We start from the raw sequence: 19,135 nt of genomic DNA, 5'->3' as shown, positions 1-19,135 counted from the left end.
CCTTTCACTTGTTACTGGTTGCTAGAGTTCTGTTCTCTTTATATGCTTTATTTCATGTTTACTTTTGAGATGCAGGCTTCCATCTACTTATGCTGTATTGCATAATGTCCCCAGCCTACAAAAGCAGGTTGTATACAAAAGCCTAGAGCTATTGTGTAAAGGAAAAGAGGTAGGGTGGACCCTTCACAACCCTTTCCTTCTCTGCAGGGCTTTGCATTCCTAAGGATGGGCCCCTCCTCTGCTTGGGGATGTTACCTAAATCATGAAATGATCATACTCAAAGCAATGGAACTTCAAAAGCATTTCCTTCCCAGTCCCTACTGTAAGACTTCTGTTGGCAGAAACGGCTCATTGTATTAGCTATCAGACTTTTGATGACTTGTCATACTTAGCCACAAACTATATGGGACTTTTGAGATTTTAGAAGACATTGTTATGTTAAGAGCTGAACATGGGAGCAGAGCTTTAGCCTATTCCCCCCTTACCCCCAGTCAGGCCTGCCTTGCCAACTTTAAATGGCAGTTATCTGGGGGCTGCCTGGTCACTGACTTGTCTCACAGCTCCGCAGTGAAGTCATCTTGTCACTGGAAACATTTTTCTAGTGATGATTATGTCATCTTTTTCTCTTGGAGTAGTTTTGGTGGGGAATTAGAAGTCGAGGCAAGTTGGAAATAAGAGGAACAATTTTAAGGATCAGACTTTCAAGCATATAATATAAATTGTTGCCTTCACAGCAGTCATCTCATTTTATTCACGTTAAGACTGGGACCTTTATTTGTCTCCATTCAAAACTGAGACAATAGAGGTGAGCATTTAGCTTAGATCAAGTTTCTTCCGTTCCATACCAGAGTACCTGGGTTTAATACCTGGCTCTGACTCCTGACTCCAGCTTCCTGCTAACAAAGACCCTGGGAGGCAGCAGTGATGGCTTAAGTAATTGGGTTCCTGTTACCCACGTGGGAGACCTGGACTGAGTTCCTGGCTCCCAGGTTTGGCTGGGCCTGGTCCCAGCTGTCCATTGCGGGAATTCACGGAGTAAACCACAGATGAGAGATCAATATTTCTCTCTCCCTCAAATAAATGAATCAATTAAAAAAACCAGATTATAATCTGAGGAAAACTGAAGTTTTTAACAGATCAGTACCAGTGCCCTAAGTAGTTTTTAATATGCCTTAATCTCATCCAACACTCGTATTCTAGGACATGGGAAAATGAAAAATGAAGAGGCAACTCATGTGGACTGGAGGTGGGAAAACACTTTTACTTTTTACTTCATATATTCCTAAGCCATTTGAGATTTTTTTTTTTATGTCATGTCATTTAGAAAAAAATTTTCCATTTTCCACTGGGCTAACTATAAACTTGTCACCTTGGCCTTCAATGTATTTGAAAATATGACCTTAGAGTTCTTCTCTGTTTTAATCCACTACTTGCATACAAGTATTGTGGCCTTAAAGTCCCACAGGACTCTCTTAGCCAACTTTGCTGACCACACACTGGTAGATTATTCTCCAATATGAAGGGAGTAACACTCCAGTTCTCCTTGGTGAAGGTGTGGGCATACCAAGGGTATTAGTTGTGTTTGTTCACAAGCCAATCTATGCCAGTTGAGCTTATTATTGTAAATCTATAATCTAATTAAGTCTTAACTAAACCAATTTTGAGAAGAGAAAAATGATAGCAATAGCTAACATCAAGTTCTTACTACCTGCCAGGCATTGTTCTAAGTGCTTTATAGGAATTAACTCATATACTCTTCACAAGAATCCTAGGCAAGGGATACTATCATTATCCCTATTTTATGAAGGAAGAAACTGAGTGACTTGCCCAAGGCCTACACAACCAATAAGCAGCAAAGCAGTTTGGATTCAGAGCTATACTACATAGCTTCTCTGTAGTTTTTCCATGGAAACCAAGTCCAATGTTCTGTGAAGACTAGATAAAGGTGAGTCACACAATCACATACACTCTGCTGACAGGTATGGGAGAGACAGCTGTAAAGGCTGGGAGACAATTCCCAAACACCCTGAAGGGCTGCATTCAGACTGCTTTGTGAGTGACTTTTCAGTATTCACTCTATGTTAAAGAAGCCATAGGTGATGTAGCTCAGGGGTTGGCAAACTCTTTACACAGAGAGCCAAATAGTAAACATTTTAAGTGTTGTAGGCCATGTGGTTTCAGCTGCAACTACTCAGCTCTGCCTTGTAGGACAAAAGTAGTCAGAGACAATATGTAAACAAATGAGCATGGTCATGTTCTAATAAAACCTATTTGCAAAAATAGGCATCAGCCAGCATAAGATTTCGCTGTAGTATATTGATCCCTGGGACATACTTCACGAAAAGACTGAGGCCTTATGTTAAAGGAATGGCAAGGGACATCAATGTTTTAAGCTAAAAGAAAATGTCTAAAAATGTATGTAATTAATACCTACAATTCCCTGCTTTAACTTACTTTTTAAATTAACCAACTAATGGCCCTAACTGCATCAGATAAGAGGGCAACTCCTGTCTTGTGAGAAACGTGTGCCTTCTTTCTTGCCTTTACGTGTTTGTCAGTGCTGCCCTTGGAAAGCCTTGACTTCCTCACTCCCAGTGGAATCCTACTTATTTTCAAAGCCTATTATCTACTGGCACAATCTCCTCCAAAAAAGATATGATCTCTTCCTCTCTGGAAATCCCACAATAATTAATTTCTCCTTCTTATGGGACTACTGTGGCATGTCTTCAATTATGGTTATTTGTGTACTTTAATTACTCCCACTGTTCAACCATAAGCACTTTGAGGACAGGAACATGGACTTACTCATTTCCCTATCCCTCACAACACCCAGCACAGTGCCTTAAACATAGTGGGCTTTTAGATACTTCTTGAATTGAGTTCTCACAGCCTTCTGCTTTTAGCGACTGTGTGAACAGAACACTATATTGATTCTTCCCCCCACCAACCTATATTCAATTCCTATCCCTTATCATTACACCAAGGATACAACTTGGTTATCATTCTAAATTATTAATTTAAAAGGCATTCACCAGTACAGATCAGTATGCAAAAACTGTCACCTCTTGCAAAATTACTCATCATTTGAAAGGAACTATTAAAATCGCTGCCTCCAAGGGCTGGCGCTGTGGTGTAGCCAGTGAGGCTGCCGCCTGCAGTGCAGGCATCCCATATGGGCGCTAGTTGGAGTCCTGGCTGCTCCACTTCCGATCCAGCTCTCTGCTGTGGCCTTGGAAAGCAGTGTAAGATGGCCCAAGTCCTTGGGCTCCTGCATTCCTGTGGGAGAACAGGAAGAGGCTCCTGGCTTCTGGCTTCAGATTGGCCCAGCTCCAGCCATTGCAGCCATTTGGGGAGTAAACCAGCAGATGGAAGACCAATCTCTCTGCCTCTGCCTCTCTGTAACTCTGCCTTTCAAACAAATAAATTAAAAAAAAAATGGCTGCTTCCCACTCAGTCTTCAATTCATTTTATAAACATATTAAGTAGTTGGATACTTAAAATAAACAAAAATGCGACATCAAACTTGAGGTCAGGGTTGTTATGCCTTACTTATCTTCGAATTCAAAGCGGTACTCAGTAGATGTCTAGGTTTAATCTACTTGTATGAAACGTTTCGGGAGCCTGGCCCCAGCTCAGAGTGTGTTAGAAGAAGGGTGGGACATGAACTCAGGCTTCCTGATTCCTAGTCCAATATTTCTGGTTTGAAGATATTCTCATTCAGGCGCACACAGTGCTACAGCCGCGAGCCTGAAAGCTGCGGAAGACCCACCGCCATCTCTCCCTCGTACTGCTAATGAGAATCAGCAGCTGTGCTCCCACAAGGGGACTCTGTATATGCATGCTTGTGGCGCCCAAGCCAAAAGGGCAGATTTTAGATTCCTGAGTGTCTAAGAAGGCCCCTTAAACACCCTCAATAAAAACACCTCCGCCCAAGAATGCAAGATAGGAGCTCACATCTTTCCTCGGCATTTTGTTGTTGTTTCCAGGTTTTTTAAAATTTCATTTAAGTTATACAAGTTTCATATTTCCTTGGCATTTTTAAAAGAGCACTATTCATTTGTTCAGTGCCAGAATGATGGTGGCAAGTTCTGGGAAGGAGGGGTCAGAAAGAACGATGGGACTTTCCCAGTTCATTTTTCCCTCTGAGATGTGGCAAGGGTCACATTCTACACAGAGCTACTGCAACAGGTTCCAGTTCTGGTGCCTGGATTCCAGGTGCATCATTGCTTTAACACGGTCAGCCTTCTCTGCTGTAACCATCTGAATCTCCAAAAGAAACACAAGCAACAGACCAACAGTCCTGTCCTCCGTTAAACAGAGGAATATTTACTTAACAGATTATAGTTGCATATGATATTTCTAGCTCTCCTAGCCCCCTCCCCTGGAGCTTTAGACCACAGTACAATCACCTTCAATTAACAAAGGAGACCAAGCAACGCATATGGTTCACAGCCAGTATGGCATTTTTACTTTCTGGAAGCTACCTATAAAGGGTAAGAGCCATCTCTGGGCTCTGGGTCGCAAGGGAGAAAAATCCTAAGGGAGTCAGTTAAGGAATAAGAGAACAAGGATGAATCCCCCCCCCCCCCCCCGACACACACACACACTAACAGAATCAATCAGACCCTATTACGGTCAAGGAGACTTGCAATTGAGTTTTATACAAACTACAATAAAGACCAGAACAGGGGAAGTGGCAAGAGGTACAAAGTCCCTGGGGAGGGAGCTACCTACTAACCACTTCACTCCCATTTCAGGTGAGGGACATCTAGAAGCCCTGAGTGAAAAAACTCCACCCATACCCGTGGAAATGGGTGCTGCACCGGGCCACGGTCGGCTTATTCGCGCTTCGGCTAAGCCGGCCCTACCCGCCAAGAACGACACCAGGTTAACCAAAGACAGACTTGTGCAACATACAGAGATGGTGGGAACTGGAGGCGCCGGAGTAGGCAGCGACTGATGTTGACTTCGACTGTCACAGGAAGACTTAGGAAACCCCAGGCCAAGGCTGCCTCCAAAGCGTTCCCCCTCCCATCACGCAGAATACCGCAGCTCTCCCGCACCTCACCTGCGTGGAATACAGGTGACTCTGGCAAGGGGACTTTCCCCAAGCTGCATGCCACAGTCTAGCAATAACCACCCAGGAAGGGCACGCAGTGCGTAAGGGCTGGTGAGGTGCTCGCTCACCCATCGGCTCGCTGAGTCCGGAATCAAAGGACCAGCATCCGGCTCCGTCTCCCCCTCTAGTCTGCGTGACCTCAGGCCAGTCACTCCTCAAAAGCTTACTGTCTTCGTTCCCTTAACTGGAAATTCTCGGCTTATGGGGCGATCGGGGTTGAATTCCATGGCCTCTGTCTGAGGTTTAAAGCTTCTTGGCCAGCTAGCACATGGCAGCACTGAACAAACGACCCGTTGCATAGCCGGGGAAACTGAGGCACCGCGCACGGCGCCCCAAGGTCACTCCGGTTCTGTGGCTGCAGGGGCCAGGCCAAAGCTCAGACCTCCAGAATTCCAGTCCTGGGCTCGTTCTCCGCCGAGCTCAGGAGAGAGGCGCGGAGGGTCCTTGGCCAGGACAGGAAAGGACGGTGCCCATGATAGGGTTGTAAGAGAGGGGGTAGAGGAGGCCTTACCTTCCCAGGTCGGGTCCCGCCACCGAAGCCTCCTTCTCAGAACCTTAACCCGTCACCCCTCACGACTCCTCACAAGCCCCCTCCACTTCTGCCCGGCTCGACGTGTCCACCGCTGCCACAGAGGCCGCGGATTCCCGCCCCTGCCCCGCCCCCCGGCCTCTCTGACCAATCCCGGCGCGAGACTTCCGAACTCCGCCCTCCGTGCGGGCTGGAGAGGCCTTACGTCACGAGACGCTCGTGCTCACTGGAACCTTTCATTTGCCTTTGCCCCACCTTCCCCAGAGTCTAGTCTCCTCTCGGCCAAGTAACCGTGCGAGAGTTCGCCCTGCCGGAAAGCAGCACGCCCCCGCGGCATTTTGCGACATCAGTGGTGACAGGACTTAGGAGTATTCGGCTTCCTCTCCGAGATAGCTGGGAGAAAGCCGACGCGATGTTCGGTGCCGGGGACGAGGACGATACTGACTTCCTGTCGCCCACCGGCGGGTGAGTGGGTGAGAAGCATGCACCAGAGGACATGGCTGAGAGAGACCGACGGATGGTTGGAGGGGCTTGAGCTCGGGCCTCTTGCCCACTTCCGGGTCCAGAGGTTTGCCACATTACGGTCCTCTGCACGTCTCTGAATCTGGGCAGAGATTACAGCTGTGCTGAGTCTGTCGATCTGGGTTCTGGACTGGACAACTCCCTCGACACAATCATGACCCTGGGGTTCGCCTTTTGCTTTCTGGGTCATAGTTGTTCCAGTGAACTGAGGGTGTTGATGAGCCTGCCTGCCTCGCAGGAGTCAGCTGGGGACAACATGAGACGTTCCATTCCCCGTGGACAAGGCAGTGCCACTTTGGACCTAGGCTCTGGGTGATTCAGAGCCAGCATTTTTCAAAGCCTAGCTTGGATGTCATTTTTGTGTGTGTGTGTGTGTGCTTTCCTTTCTCCGCAGAAGGCAGGATGACTTGCTCTCTCTTCCTTATTACCCACGGCGGGGCGTGTTTGTATCTAGCTTTGCACACCGAACCTACCAGATTCTGAGCCCTGACAGGACAGAAACCTGCATGTGGAGTTCGTCCCTGTCGAGCGCTCAGCGTGGTACCTGGCGTAGTGAGTGCTTAGGCAGTGCTTGTTGAACGAATTCTGGTGGTGGATTTGCGCTTAGTAAACCCTGAAGTTTAAAGCGAATGGGAGGAGACTGTGGTTGTTATCCCAGTCTGCAAACATTATATACACCCATGGGGTAGAAACCTTCAAAGGATAGGGCGTTAATCTCTTTAAATAGTCAGTGTAGCTCTTTTCCTTGTGTTAGCAGTGGGCACCTTGCTTTGTGGGCGGCCAAGCTCTAATCCTTGCAGGGACTTTGTCTGAACACCTGCTCAAGAAATTTTGTGCGTGTTGAATGTCCTGAAGAACGGTGAATGAATGCCCCAGCATGCATCCCTCATTCTCCTGAATGCTAAAAGGTTCCAATGACGATTAAGTCACCGGGCCTGCCCTCATTTTGCAGACCTATTGGAGAGTTCAATCCATGAGTGACCATAAAATGGCTCTATTTTGGCCTTAAGTGATATCTTTTGGGCAAACATTGGGTGTTAGTGGTTCAGACACTGCTTGGGATGAGCTTATCCCGGATCAGAGGGCCTGGTTTGATTCCAGCTTCCTGCTTGTGTGTGCCTGGGGAGGCTGCCCGTGAGGCTCAAGTCAAGGAGCTGGGTCCCTGCCACCCACGTGGGCGACCTGGATCGGGTTGCTGAGGCTGTTGTGGGCATTTAGAGGAGTGAACCAGTAGATGAAAGTGCAGGCTCTCACTCTCTCCCTATCTCCCTCCCTCCCTTCCTTCCTTTCAAATAAATAAAATGAATGTAAAAATGTTCACGAGATCTTTTGACACTCACTGACTATCTCTGTATTATGTATCTTTAAGTTTTGTCACCCTCAACATTCCCTGCCACCCTGTCCCCCTGCTGTCTGCAGCCACCTGGTTCCACTTTCAATTCTTTCAGTTGCTCATTTTAGAGTTAAGCAGTGCTTGTTTCTTTCTTCCTGTTATACCCAAATCATTTGCAGCTTCCCTGCATGCATTGGGCCTTTTGAAAACTTTTTGAATGTGAAGTGCACTTAAAATCTGCATTCTTTGCTTTGTGAAAAGGAACGCTAGGGCTTCCAACTCTCATCCATCGGAACTCCACTGCTTAATGAAAATTACAGGGTAGATGACAGTCAGGTGCTCTTTTGCAGATCCCCGGACCGAGATAAGTTCTTTTTTATTTTTCTCATTTTCTTTGAAAGGCAGAGAGAAAGACTTTCCATCCACTAGTTTACTCCCCAAATGTCCACAGCAGCAGAGGCTGGGCCAGGCTGCAGCTAGGATCCCAGGATTCAATCCAGATCTCCCACATGGATAGCCAGGGACCCAAGCACGTAAGCCAGGAATTTGCTGGAAGTGGAGGAGCAAAGCCGCAGGCACTCCACATGGGATTTGGACACCCCTAGCGGCATCTTAACCTTTGTGCCAAATGCCCGCCCCTCCAAGATAAGTTCTTGGTGGCTCATCTCTTTTGCTTTCTTGAGCAGGCTTACCAAGGACCTAACACTTTTTAACCCTAGACATGTGACTGGGCTCCTAGGCATAGATAAAGGCTAATTTGATAAATAAAAGACTTAGCACAGAAAGTGATGCAGACAGTTATTTATTGTTCTCAGCAATAACCAGGAAAGTGGAATCAAAGTTAAGATTGAGAATATAGCACGTTTTCTGAGCTGGTGATTTAGCTATTCCTCCCATGGCTTCTCTGAGGAAGTAGAACACATGACAGTGAACACTGCAGCTGCTTCTCTGTTCCTCTTTTCTAATTTACTATAAATCCACTTCCTGAATGTTCTTGTCTCTTGACTTAAATGTATGACTGTATTCTGCTTAGGATATTCAAGCCTAATTGAAGGGAGGGTAGCAGTGCCTGGGATGGCTGTCCAGATGACTGCTAGAATCTGCCTTCCAAGATTCCAGTTAGTGTAGAAGTAGTTACTAGGGGGGCATAATTTTTCTCTGCTTGGTTGTTTGTGAGCTTAGCCCTTTCTCTACTACCATGCCTTTTTAGAAAAAAATTACTTATGTGAAAGTCAGAGAGAGACAGAGAGATGTCTTCCATCTGCTGATTCACTCTCCAAATGCCCGCAACACCAAGGGCTGGGCCAGGTTGAAGGCAGGAGGCCTGGAAGTCATTCTGGGTCTTCTGTATGGGTAGCAGAGACCCAGGCACTTGAGCAGTCACCGTCACTGCCTCCCAAGGTGCACATTGGCAGGAAGCTGGATCAGAAATAAAAGCAGGACTCCAGTATGGCATGCAGACATTTCAAGTGGGCATTTTAACTACTGTGCCAAATGCCTGCTCCCATTGTAACTTTGAAATGAAGAAATATGTAAATGCCTGCTAAGTGCATGGTACTTGGCTTTTAGTGAGTGGTTTGGAAGCAGAATCGAGGGGACTCAATCAGCTCACCCATATATAGGATGCTTGTGTTTCAAAGTTATAGCTTAACCTGCTTTGTCACAACACCAGCCCCTAAACTGAGTTTAGTAACAAAGGGATTATTGGTGACCTTAGCAAAACGAGTTTTAGTGGAATGGTGAGGCTTAAAATTCCTTGTAGGAGATGAGAAAAGAATGTCGCCACTTGTTAGATGAAATGATAGGAAGGGGGAATAACCCATTCAGATGATTAGAAGCCATGTTTTTCTAAAAGCAAAAATTTACAGTTTGAAGAAACCACAGGAAGCATCTGGACTAATAACCTCAGTTTATAGGCGGAGGAGCTGAAGTCCAGAAGGAAGAAGCACTTTGGCCAATGTCCTATGGCTGAGCAAAGTCAGCTTATTATGTTCAGACTAGAAATACAGTTTTGATTTAAAGGGCTTTAGCTGCTACTTCCTGTATTGAATCTTTTTTTTAAAAAAAGATTTATTTATTTGAAAGGCAGAGTTACAAAGAGGCAGAGGCAGAGAAAGAGAGAAGTCTTCCATCTACTGGTTCACTCTCCAAATGGCCGCAGTGGCTGGAGCTGAGCCAATCCAAAGCTAGGAGCCTGGAACTTTATTTGGGTCTCCCACTCAGGTACAGGGGCCCAAGGACTTTGGCCGTCTTACACTGCTTTCCCAGGCCACCATAGCAGAGAGCTGGATTGGAAGTGGAGCAGCCGGGACGCGAACCAGTGCCCATATGGGATGCCAGCACTGTAGGCAGCAGCTTTAACCTCTAAGCCATAGTGCCAGCCCCTTGAATCTTGACATATAGTCAAGGAGCTGTTTGTTCAAGGTTAGAAGTGAGCAGGGTTTTTTTTTTTTTCTTTGTTTGTTTTTAAGATTTATTCATTTTTATGTGAAAAGCAGAGAAAGAAAGGGTTGGTAGTAGAGATCTTCCATGTATTGGTTCACTCATTAAATGTCCACAAGAGTCGGGCTGGGCCAGGCAGAAGCCAGGAGCCAGGAACTCCATCTAGATCTCCTATGTGGGTGGCAGGGACCTAAGCACTTGGACCATCTTCTGCTGCCTGCCTTCCCAGACACATTAGCAGGGAGCTGGATTGGAAACAAAGCAGCCAGAACTCAAAACAACACTCATATGGGATGCTGGCATTGTAAGCAGTGGCTTAACCCACTGAGCTGCAACACTGGTGCCAGGTGAGCAGCTTTTATAATGATTCCAGACTTGGAGTATATTAAATGAAATTTCATTTTCATTTTTGAACAGGACCAGATTGGCTTCTCTTTTTGGACTGGACCAGGCAGCTGCTGGCCATGGCAATGAATTCTTCCAGTACACAGCTCCAAAACAGCCTAAGAAAGGCCATGGAACAGCAACAGCAGGTACGTTAAGAGATGTAAGTATTGCGACTTAACAGTTTAGTTTGGTAGTTAGACTTAACAGTTTAGTCTGCCAAAAGCTATGTGCCAGGTCATCCAACCTTGGCCAGTCTGGCTAAGCTCACCACCAGTGGTAGGTGCCTCTCTAAGCTCTGGGATCCTGAATTCCAGCAGCAAGATAGTGTGGGAAATGATGGAGAATATTGTAAGCAAGCTCTTCTGCCCACTGTGGATTACTGTCCAAGGCACTCTTTAGTTGGCCCTGTCCAATGTTTTGATAAGAAGGGAGAACTAGAGGGCAGTATGCTGGCATAGCTGGTAAAGCCGCTGCCTGTGATGCCGGCATCCCATGTGGGTACCAGTTCAAGTCCTGGCTGCTCCACTTCCAATCCAACTCCCTGCTAATATACCTCGGAAAGCAGCAGGGGCTGGCCCAAGTGCTTAGACATCTGCACCCACTTGGGAGACCGAGAAGAAGCTCCGGCCTTTTAGGGAGTGAACCAGTGCATGGAAGATCTCTCTCTTTCTCTCTTTGTCTCTTCCCCTTTTTCTCTGTACCTCTACCTCTCAAATAAATAAATACTTTTTTTTTTTTTTACAAAAAAAGAAAAGGGTGGGGGTGGCTGTGGCATAGCAGGTTAAGCCACTACCTGCAGTGTCAGCATCCTATATGGGCAGCCGGTTTGAGAAACAGCTGCTTTGCTTCTGATCCAGCTGTCTGCTAAGGCCTGGGAAAGCAGTGGAAGATGGCCCACATCCTTGGGCCCCTGCACCTGCATGGGAGACCTGGAAGAAACTCCTGGCTCCTGGCTCCGGATCTGCCCAGCTCTGGCTGTTGTGACCATTTGGGGGAGTGAACCAGCAGATGGAAGATCTCTCTCTCTCTCTCTGCCTCTGCCTCTCTGTGACTCTGCCTTCCAAATAAATAAATAAATCTTAAAAAAAAAAAGCAAAGAAAAAAGGAAGGGAGAACTACTTTTTGCTTCTTATACCTGTATGGGTTAACTGTATACCATGTGAATTTTTCCCAACTAGACCATGACATGTATTGCTTTAAGCCTGAAATTTTATTGTGGTAGACACATGATAAATTCACCGAATGAACATTTGTTAAATGAAAGGAGAAAGAAGAGCAACTAGTATTTCCAAAATACCTGCTGCTCCTTGTCTGGTCTCAGGTGCTTTAAAAGGGTTGTCTTGCTTTGTCCTCACAACAATTCTTTAAACCCATGAAACCACCACCATTTTACAGGCCCAGAGAATTTTAGGAGCTTAATCAAGGTGGTGTAGAAGTAACAGAGTCGGAATTGGAACCCTAATCTGACTCCATATCTTTTATTGCCTCTATATTTTGCTTGTTGTATACGATTAAAGAACTGATAATAAAAACCCTGTGCAAAATCATGTGGCGAGAGACATGGAATTCATATTTGTGGAATGAACATGAAAGTATTTAGTGCCTTGCACATGCTAGTCACTGTGTTGGCACTGAAGGTTTATCAAGATGTTTAGAGTTTAATAATTGCAACAAGTACTCTGTGTGTGTGTGTGTGTGTGTGTGTATATATATATATATATCCCACATAAGAGGAAAAACAAACCATTTTCCCCTTACTCTTTATTCCCTTACCACATGCTTCTGTGACCCTAGATGTGTGTAAGGTTTTTCCAACCCACCAATCAGTTCTCCAGCACATAGAACAGGATATCCTGTAATTCAGTGAATTCAGTTCTGATGCTGTCTACCTAGATACAGTGTCAGGTCTCACAGATTGAGGTCCCAGTTCCATAAGATTTGCCCTACTTCAGAAGCAAGTCTGTACTACCTTGGCTTCTGAACTACTAGCTACAAACTGGGGTCTCATAATTCCTTCTTTGCTAGGATAACTCACAGAACTCAGGGAAATATTCTCTTATGTTTGCTTCTTTTTTATAAAGATAACAGATGCACAGCCAGATGAAGAGATACATGGGGCAGGGTCTTGGGGAAGAGTGGCATGGAACTTCCATGCTGTCTCTGGGTACACCATCCTGCCAGCACCGCCACGTGTTCGGCAATGCAGAAGCTGGTCAGGTTTCATTGTCCAGGAGTTTTTATAGAGCTTGATGTCCAGCGCCTTGCTCCCTTTCCTGGAGGTTCGTGCTTGAGTGCAAAGTCCGAACCCCTTACTCCTGTATTGGCTTGGTCTTCCTAGTGACTGCCTGCATCCTGAGGCTTTTCAGCAACCCTACCCTAAGTCACCTCAATAGGGCAGTCAGAAGACAAAATAACAAATTTGGTTTTAAGTCCTTAATTAGCTTTTATTTGCAGGAATTGGGCAGCACCTCCTTCTTAAAATAGAATGTTCCAAGGAGTTAACAGAGAGCTGGGGCTGACTGTATAGACAAAGAAGTGCTAAAGAAAGCCAAAACAAGAAAAAGCTTCAAAATTACTTTTTTTGTAAAAGAACGGACTACCTTATCATGTTGACAAAAACTGGCTCGTTTGGGGTCACAAGTCATTTTTATTTTCTTTATGCTTTTCTGTATTTTCTAAGTTTTCTACAATGCACTTGTACTCAAACTAGAAAAAAAATACAAAAAAGGTTTCAAAAGAGTGCTTTTGAAAATAAATTCTTAGTTTTTATGTTGGTGTTAATATTATCTACTACTCTTGCATCACATTAAGGTAGAGAGTGCAAATATATGCATCTTATGTACTATTTTTTTTTTTTTTTTTTTTTTTTTTTTTTTTTGACAGGCAGAGTGGACAGTGAGAGAGAGAGACAGAGAGAGAAAGGTCTTCCTTTTGCCGCTGGTTCACCCTCCAATGGCCGCCGCTGCAGCCGGCGCACCGCGCTGATCCTGGCAGGAGCCAGGATCCAGGTGCTTTTCCTGGTCTCCCATGGGGTGCAGGGCCCAAGCACCTGGGCCATCCTCCACTGCACTCCCTGGCCATAGCAGAGAGCTGGCCTGGAAGAGGGGCAACCGGGACAGAATCCGGCGCCCCAACCGGGACTAGAACCCGGTGTGCCGGCGCCGCAAGGTGGAGGATTAGCCTATTGAGCCACGGCGCCGGCTCTGCATCTTATGTACTATTTTAAAACATTATTGTTACTCTGTGTCAGTTTATGAAGTCATCCTAATTTGTGCCTGTCATCCTAAACTTTGTACCCTAGAAGTAAGGGAAAGGACAACAACTTTATTTTTATTTATTATAGCTTTTAAAGTATTAGAAGAAATTAGGTGGATTATGACCTTGTTTTCTCGATAATGCTTTTTTTTTTTATTTTTTTTTTATTTTATTTTTTTTTTTTGACAGGCAGAGTGGACAGTTAGAGAGAGAGAGAGACAGAGAGAAAGGTCTTCCTTTGCCGTTGGTTCACCCTCCAATGGCCGCCGCGGCCGGCGCGCTGCGGCCGGCGCACCGCGCTGATCCGATGGCAGGAGCCAGGAGCCAGGTGCTTTTCCTGGTCTCCCATGGGGTGCAGGGCCCAAGCACCTGGGCCATCCTCCACTGCACTCCCAGGCCACAGCAGAGAGCTGGCCTGGAAGAGGGGCAACCGGGACAGAATCCGGCGCCCCAACCGGGACTAGAACCCGGTGTGCCGGCGCCGCTAGGCGGAGGATTAGCCTAGTGAGCCGCGGCGCCGGCCCTCGATAATGCTTTTTGTCCAGCCCAAAGTCTTTGGTTTGAGGTGTATGGTTTGGGAGTTGGAGTCATGAGTTTTAGTTCCAGGCTTGCTACTATTAGTGTATAAGGTACTTGAGTGCTTGGAGCCTGTTTCCTCAACCCCACACTAGATCATAGGGGTTCAATTTTATAGATCAGGTAGGGAGAATTGTCATGAAAACATTGCAACACTAACTATAAGGTGCGTGAAGAGGAATTTTGAAGCTACTTTAATTGTTAAAAAATCAGTTTCAAGCAAGCAACTAATGACAACTTTGTTTTCTTCTTCATCTTCAGGAAATCAGGCAACACCAAAAGCAGCCCCATCCACCACCGGCACTTCCACACTCTTGGTTGCAACAGCAGTCCATGCCTACCGATAGTAAGTGGATGACAGAGAATGCTTTCTGAAGTTTTATGGAGGGCAGCGAGGTTAAACTCATACATTTCCTCAAAAAGCCTCTGTTCATTGCAGAGAGGTTACTTACCTCTTCCATAGACAAAGATATTTAAAGAGTAAAGAACTATAAGTTTCAACTATAAACTGCTCACCCGTGTTCCTTTCTGGAGACAGAATGACTGGATGAATCACTTCTGTGTGCCACAAAGGAAAGCTGACTCTGCATAGTGTAGGGGAATATTAATGCCTGTTATTTTTCTTGCTTCCATAGCACTAATGGTCAATATGTAAAGCAGGGCAAATTTGGTGCTGCAGTCCTGGGAAACCACACAGCCAAAGAGGTGAGAATGCCCCCATAGCTTGTGCATGTTCAGGTGACCCAGATATTACCAAGGAGCTGGTTGGTTGCTTTGTTTTAAATCTGGGCCTGCCCCGTGCCTCTTGTGTTAGAAGATGATTGCTAGGATCCAACAATTATTAATCTTGTTTTATTTATAACCCCACCTTCTCCTCCTCCTTTCTTCACTCAGATTATTTTGAACAAGTCTCCAACATACAATTTTTATTATAAATATTAGTATGTATCTCTAATATAATTTTTTAAAGATTTATTTTATTTATTTTACAGAGTTACAGAGAGAGGTAGAGACAGAGAGAGAGGTCTTCCATCCGTTGGCTCACTCCCCAGACAGCCGCAATGGCCGGAGCTGGGCCAATCCAAAGCCAGGAGCCAGGAGCTTCTTCCGGGTCTCCCACACGGGTGCAGGTGCCCAAGGACTTGGGCCATCTTCTGCTGTTTTCCTAGGCTTCAGCAGAGAGCTAGATCAGAAATGGAGCAGCCAGGACTCGAACTGACGCCCATATGGGATGCCCGCACTGCAGGTGGCGGCTTTATCCACTATTCACATACCGGCCCCCAGACTTACTCTTTTTTTTTTTTTTTAAAGATTTTATATATTTATTTGAGAGGTAGAGTTACAGACAGTGAGAGGGAGAAACAGAGAGAAAGGTCTTCCATCCGTTGGTTCATTCCCCAGTGGCCACAATGGTCGGAGCTGCACCGATCTGAAGCCAGGATCCAGCAGCTTCTTCCGGGTCTCCCATGCGGGTGCAGAGACCCAAGGACTTGGGCCATCTTCTACTGCTTTCCCAGGCTACAGCAGAGAGCTAGACTGCAAGAGGAGCAGCCAGGACTAGAACTGGTGCCCATATGGGATGCCAGCGCCGCAGGCGGAGGATTAACCTAGTATGCCACAGCACAAGCCCAAGCCCAAGACTTAATCTTAATGGATCTATGATCCTTCCCTGACCAGCTCCATCTGTAATTGAATCGAGGTGATCAGCCCATCACTCTATTTAACATACGAAAAAGAAAATCCTTTCCTGTAAAAGGTTGCATAATAACCCTCAAGTTCCCCCACTTCTGGGGTGTATTTTTACTGTGGTATATGTGTGCATATATATGGCTCAAGTACCTGGGTCCCTACCAAGCCCAGGGGAGAACTGGATTGAATTCTGGGCTCCTGGTTTCAGCTGGTTGCAGGCATTTGGGAAGTGAACAAGCAAATGGAAAATCTCTCTCTCTCTCTGTCTCTCTGCCTTCCAAATAAATAATTTTTTAAAAAAGCATATTCATGTATATATGTACACATATACCACAGTAAAATTAAAATACACCCTGAAAGTGGGGGAACTTTGGATCCAGCTTTGACCTGGCCCAGCTGGGGCCACTGTGGGCATTATGGGAGTAAACCGTGGATGGGAGTTCTGTCTCTGTCTCTGTCTGCTTGTCTCTTTCTCTCTCTCTGTTTCTCAAATAAATTAATTAAAATTTTTAAAAAGAGTAAGATTAAAATAGTGAGAAGGTATAATTTAAAATCTGAGCTATATAAGGGATGAACAGAGTTTTTGATTTTATAACTGTATGAAACACAACCTTTGATATGTTTTGCTGATTTTGGGTTGCATTTTAACTTCTTTTCTCTCTCTCTCTCTCTCTCTCTTTTTTTTTTTTTTTTTTTGCCATGTTTGCTTGATTACAGTATAAGATTCTTCTTTATATCAGTCAGCAGCAGCCGGTTACTGTTGCTAGGATTCATCGGAACTTTGAGCTAATGGTAAGACTTCCTCATGTTGGATCCATAGCTCCTTTGGGATAGGCTTACAGGAGAGATTGGTGTGAACATGTCTGATGGACATTAGATCCACTGCTTCAGCCCTGGGTGTCAGTGTGAGTATCTAACCGAGCTACTCAGAATGGTCTCTTGTCACTTTCTGGGAATGTGGATGAAGGGGTGGTTTATGGAGGGTGTTGGAGAGGAAGAAATGTCCCTGGAACCGCTTTTGGGGTCCACCTGAGTCAAGGTCCCTTTCTGTGAGTTAGGGCAGTCATATTTACCTGCTGTGCCACTCATGGTTGAATCATCCCAACATTTTTCCTTTCCCCAGGTTCGGCCCAATAACTACAGCACCTTTTATGATGACCAGAGACAAAACTGGTCCATCATGTTTGAGTCTGAAAAGAATGCGGTGGAGTTCAATAAACAGGTAATACCACATTACTCTTCCTGTGAAAAGCCAGAACACTCGTTTGGATTTCCCTTAATTTTAGAAAACATATGGGAAACTCATATTCTGTATTTGTTAATGACAAGCATAAAAATATCCATTAAATTTGTTGCTTGAGCCTATTGTATGGTTTCAGGAAAATGAGAATGTGAGGATATGTCAAAATGTTCATGGAAAAATGGAATTAAAAGTGAGTTTATTTCAATATAAAAGCAACTTTTTTTTTCTGAAGATTTACTTATTTATTTGAAAGGTGGAATTACAGAGGCAGAGGCAGAGGCAGAGAGAGAGAGAGAGAGAAAGAGAGATTTTCCATTCACTGGTTCACTCCCCAAATGGCTACAACTGCAAGAGCTGGGCCTGTCTGAAGCCAGGAGTCCCAGCTGCTCCACTTCCCATCGATTGGCTGGGAAGGCAGCAGAAGATGGCCCATGTACCTGGGCCCCTGCCACCTACATTGCAGCCAACTGGGGAGTGAACCATCAGATGGAAGACCTCTCTTTTTCTCTCTCTCTCTCTCTCTCTCTCTCTCTCTGCCTCTCCTCTCTGTGTAACTCTGACTTTCAAATAAATAAATAAATCCTTAAAAAAAAAAAATAAAAAAGAAAGTTACCCAGAGAGAAGGAGAGACAGAGAGAGAGAGAGAGGTCTTCCATCTGCTGGTTCACTCCCCAGTTGGCCGCAATGGCCGGAGCTGAGCCTATCTGAAGCCAGGAGCTTTGCCCGGGTCTCACATGCGGGTTCAGGGGCCCAAGCACTTGGGCCATCTTCCACTGCTTTCCCAAGCCATAGCAGAGAGCTGGATCAGAAGTGGAGCAGCCAAGACTTGAACCGGCACCCATATAGGGTGCCAGCACAGCAGGTGACGTCTTTACCCTCTACACCACAGCACCGGCCCCGTCACACAGCCCTGTCACATTACTTTTTAAATGCTATCTGTATGTAGTTCACACTTTAAACTTTCTTTAAAGGCATGGAATGGTATAATAACTTTTAAAAATGTAACTCAAACTATAATGGAAAGGAACTTAAGGAGACAAAGACTGCTGTTGTGGCACAGCAAGTTAAACTGCTGCCTGGGATCCCGTATTCAGCTCCTGGCTGCTCTGCTTCTGACCAGCTCCCTGTTAAAGTACCCGTGAAGGCAGCGGAAGATGGTTCAAGTGCCTGGGCCCCTGCCACCCATGTGGGAAACCTGGATGGACTAGGCTCCTGACTTCCGCTGGCCCTGGCCATTGCAGACATCTGGGGAGTGAACCAGCAGATGATCTTTCTCTGTAACTGCCTTTCAAATAAACAGGAAAATCTTTTTAAAAAATTTAAAAAAGAAGACAAAGGTAAAATATGCTTCATACACAAAATGAGATACCCTAATATACAATGTAACATTAATCCTTCCAAACATGTTTGCTAAGTGAAGTCTCCTATGTTTCGTGTTAAAAAAAGCGATCTTCTCACTTAGAAAAATCAGTGCTGGTGTCTGGGTATATGAAGCTTGATGGCTGTTATTAATTGGGGCCTGTGCCTTCTCTTAATACCTGATGGGTTCCTTATTCTGCAGTTTTATGCCAGCAACATCAAAGATTTATTGAAATGAGCTGTGCATCAAACTATAAATTTAGATGCCATCACTCTATTTCAGTTGTTGCTCACACAGAAAGAGAATCCTTTCTTGATAGTCTTTGATAGAAGTTTATTAGTTTGTGGGCTAGAGAAGATGCATAAGTAGACATCTAGCTTAAATACTTATTATTTATATATATTTAATTTTTTATAAATAATGAAATATGGTTATATGTATTACATAGAGAAAATTATATTCTTTATGGTATTCAACTATGGTTTCTTTGAAATGGTATTTAATGTTCATATCGGTTGTATCTAGGAAATACAAGTTGTATGAATTTTTCACTTTCTTCTTTGCCTTTCAGTACTATAGGACTTCTTTGTAATAAGCATGTATCATTTTTACATAACTTGTATAAGATAAACTCTATAGTAACAATAAAAAAGATATCATTTGATTAGTAAAGCCTACTC

The 19,135-nt window shown here is 45.0% G+C and overlaps 2 protein-coding genes across 13 annotated transcripts in view; one reads left to right on the top strand and one right to left on the bottom strand.

The window, feature by feature from the left end:
- SLC31A1 (solute carrier family 31 member 1) overlaps window positions 1-5,720 on the bottom strand; it is a 38,136-nt gene extending 32,416 nt beyond the window's left edge. The window contains exon 1 of the mRNA XM_089319433.1: window positions 5,631-5,720. The gene's annotated coding sequence lies outside the window, so the exon portion shown is untranslated. The remainder of the gene's footprint in view (window positions 1-5,630) is intronic.
- Window positions 5,721-5,876: 156 nt separating this feature from the next.
- Window positions 5,877-19,135, top strand: part of FKBP15 (FKBP prolyl isomerase family member 15) — a 53,802-nt gene continuing 40,543 nt past the window's right edge. For 2 of the 12 annotated variants that reach the window (XM_070055711.2, XM_089319379.1), the window contains exons 1-6: window positions 5,911-6,113; window positions 10,363-10,478; window positions 14,425-14,509; window positions 14,799-14,868; window positions 16,570-16,644; window positions 16,976-17,074. In XM_070055711.2, coding sequence (XP_069911812.2) covers window positions 6,061-6,113; window positions 10,363-10,478; window positions 14,425-14,509; window positions 14,799-14,868; window positions 16,570-16,644; window positions 16,976-17,074 — 498 coding nt within the window. In that variant the 5' untranslated portion in view covers window positions 5,911-6,060. Of the gene's footprint in view, window positions 6,217-10,362; window positions 10,479-14,424; window positions 14,510-14,798; window positions 14,869-16,569; window positions 16,645-16,975; window positions 17,075-19,135 lie in introns of those variants that run through there. The other 10 variants (XM_089319401.1, XM_089319392.1, XM_070055707.2 and 7 more) reach the window with 7 other exon arrangements.

The sequence above is a fragment of the Oryctolagus cuniculus genome, chromosome 1 (assembly GCF_051225735.1).
Source record: "Oryctolagus cuniculus isolate XC-2025 breed Fujian yellow rabbit chromosome 1, ASM5122573v1, whole genome shotgun sequence".
Classification (NCBI taxonomy): Eukaryota; Metazoa; Chordata; class Mammalia; order Lagomorpha; family Leporidae; genus Oryctolagus; species Oryctolagus cuniculus.
This window is presented reverse-complemented; position numbering and strand designations above follow the sequence as displayed.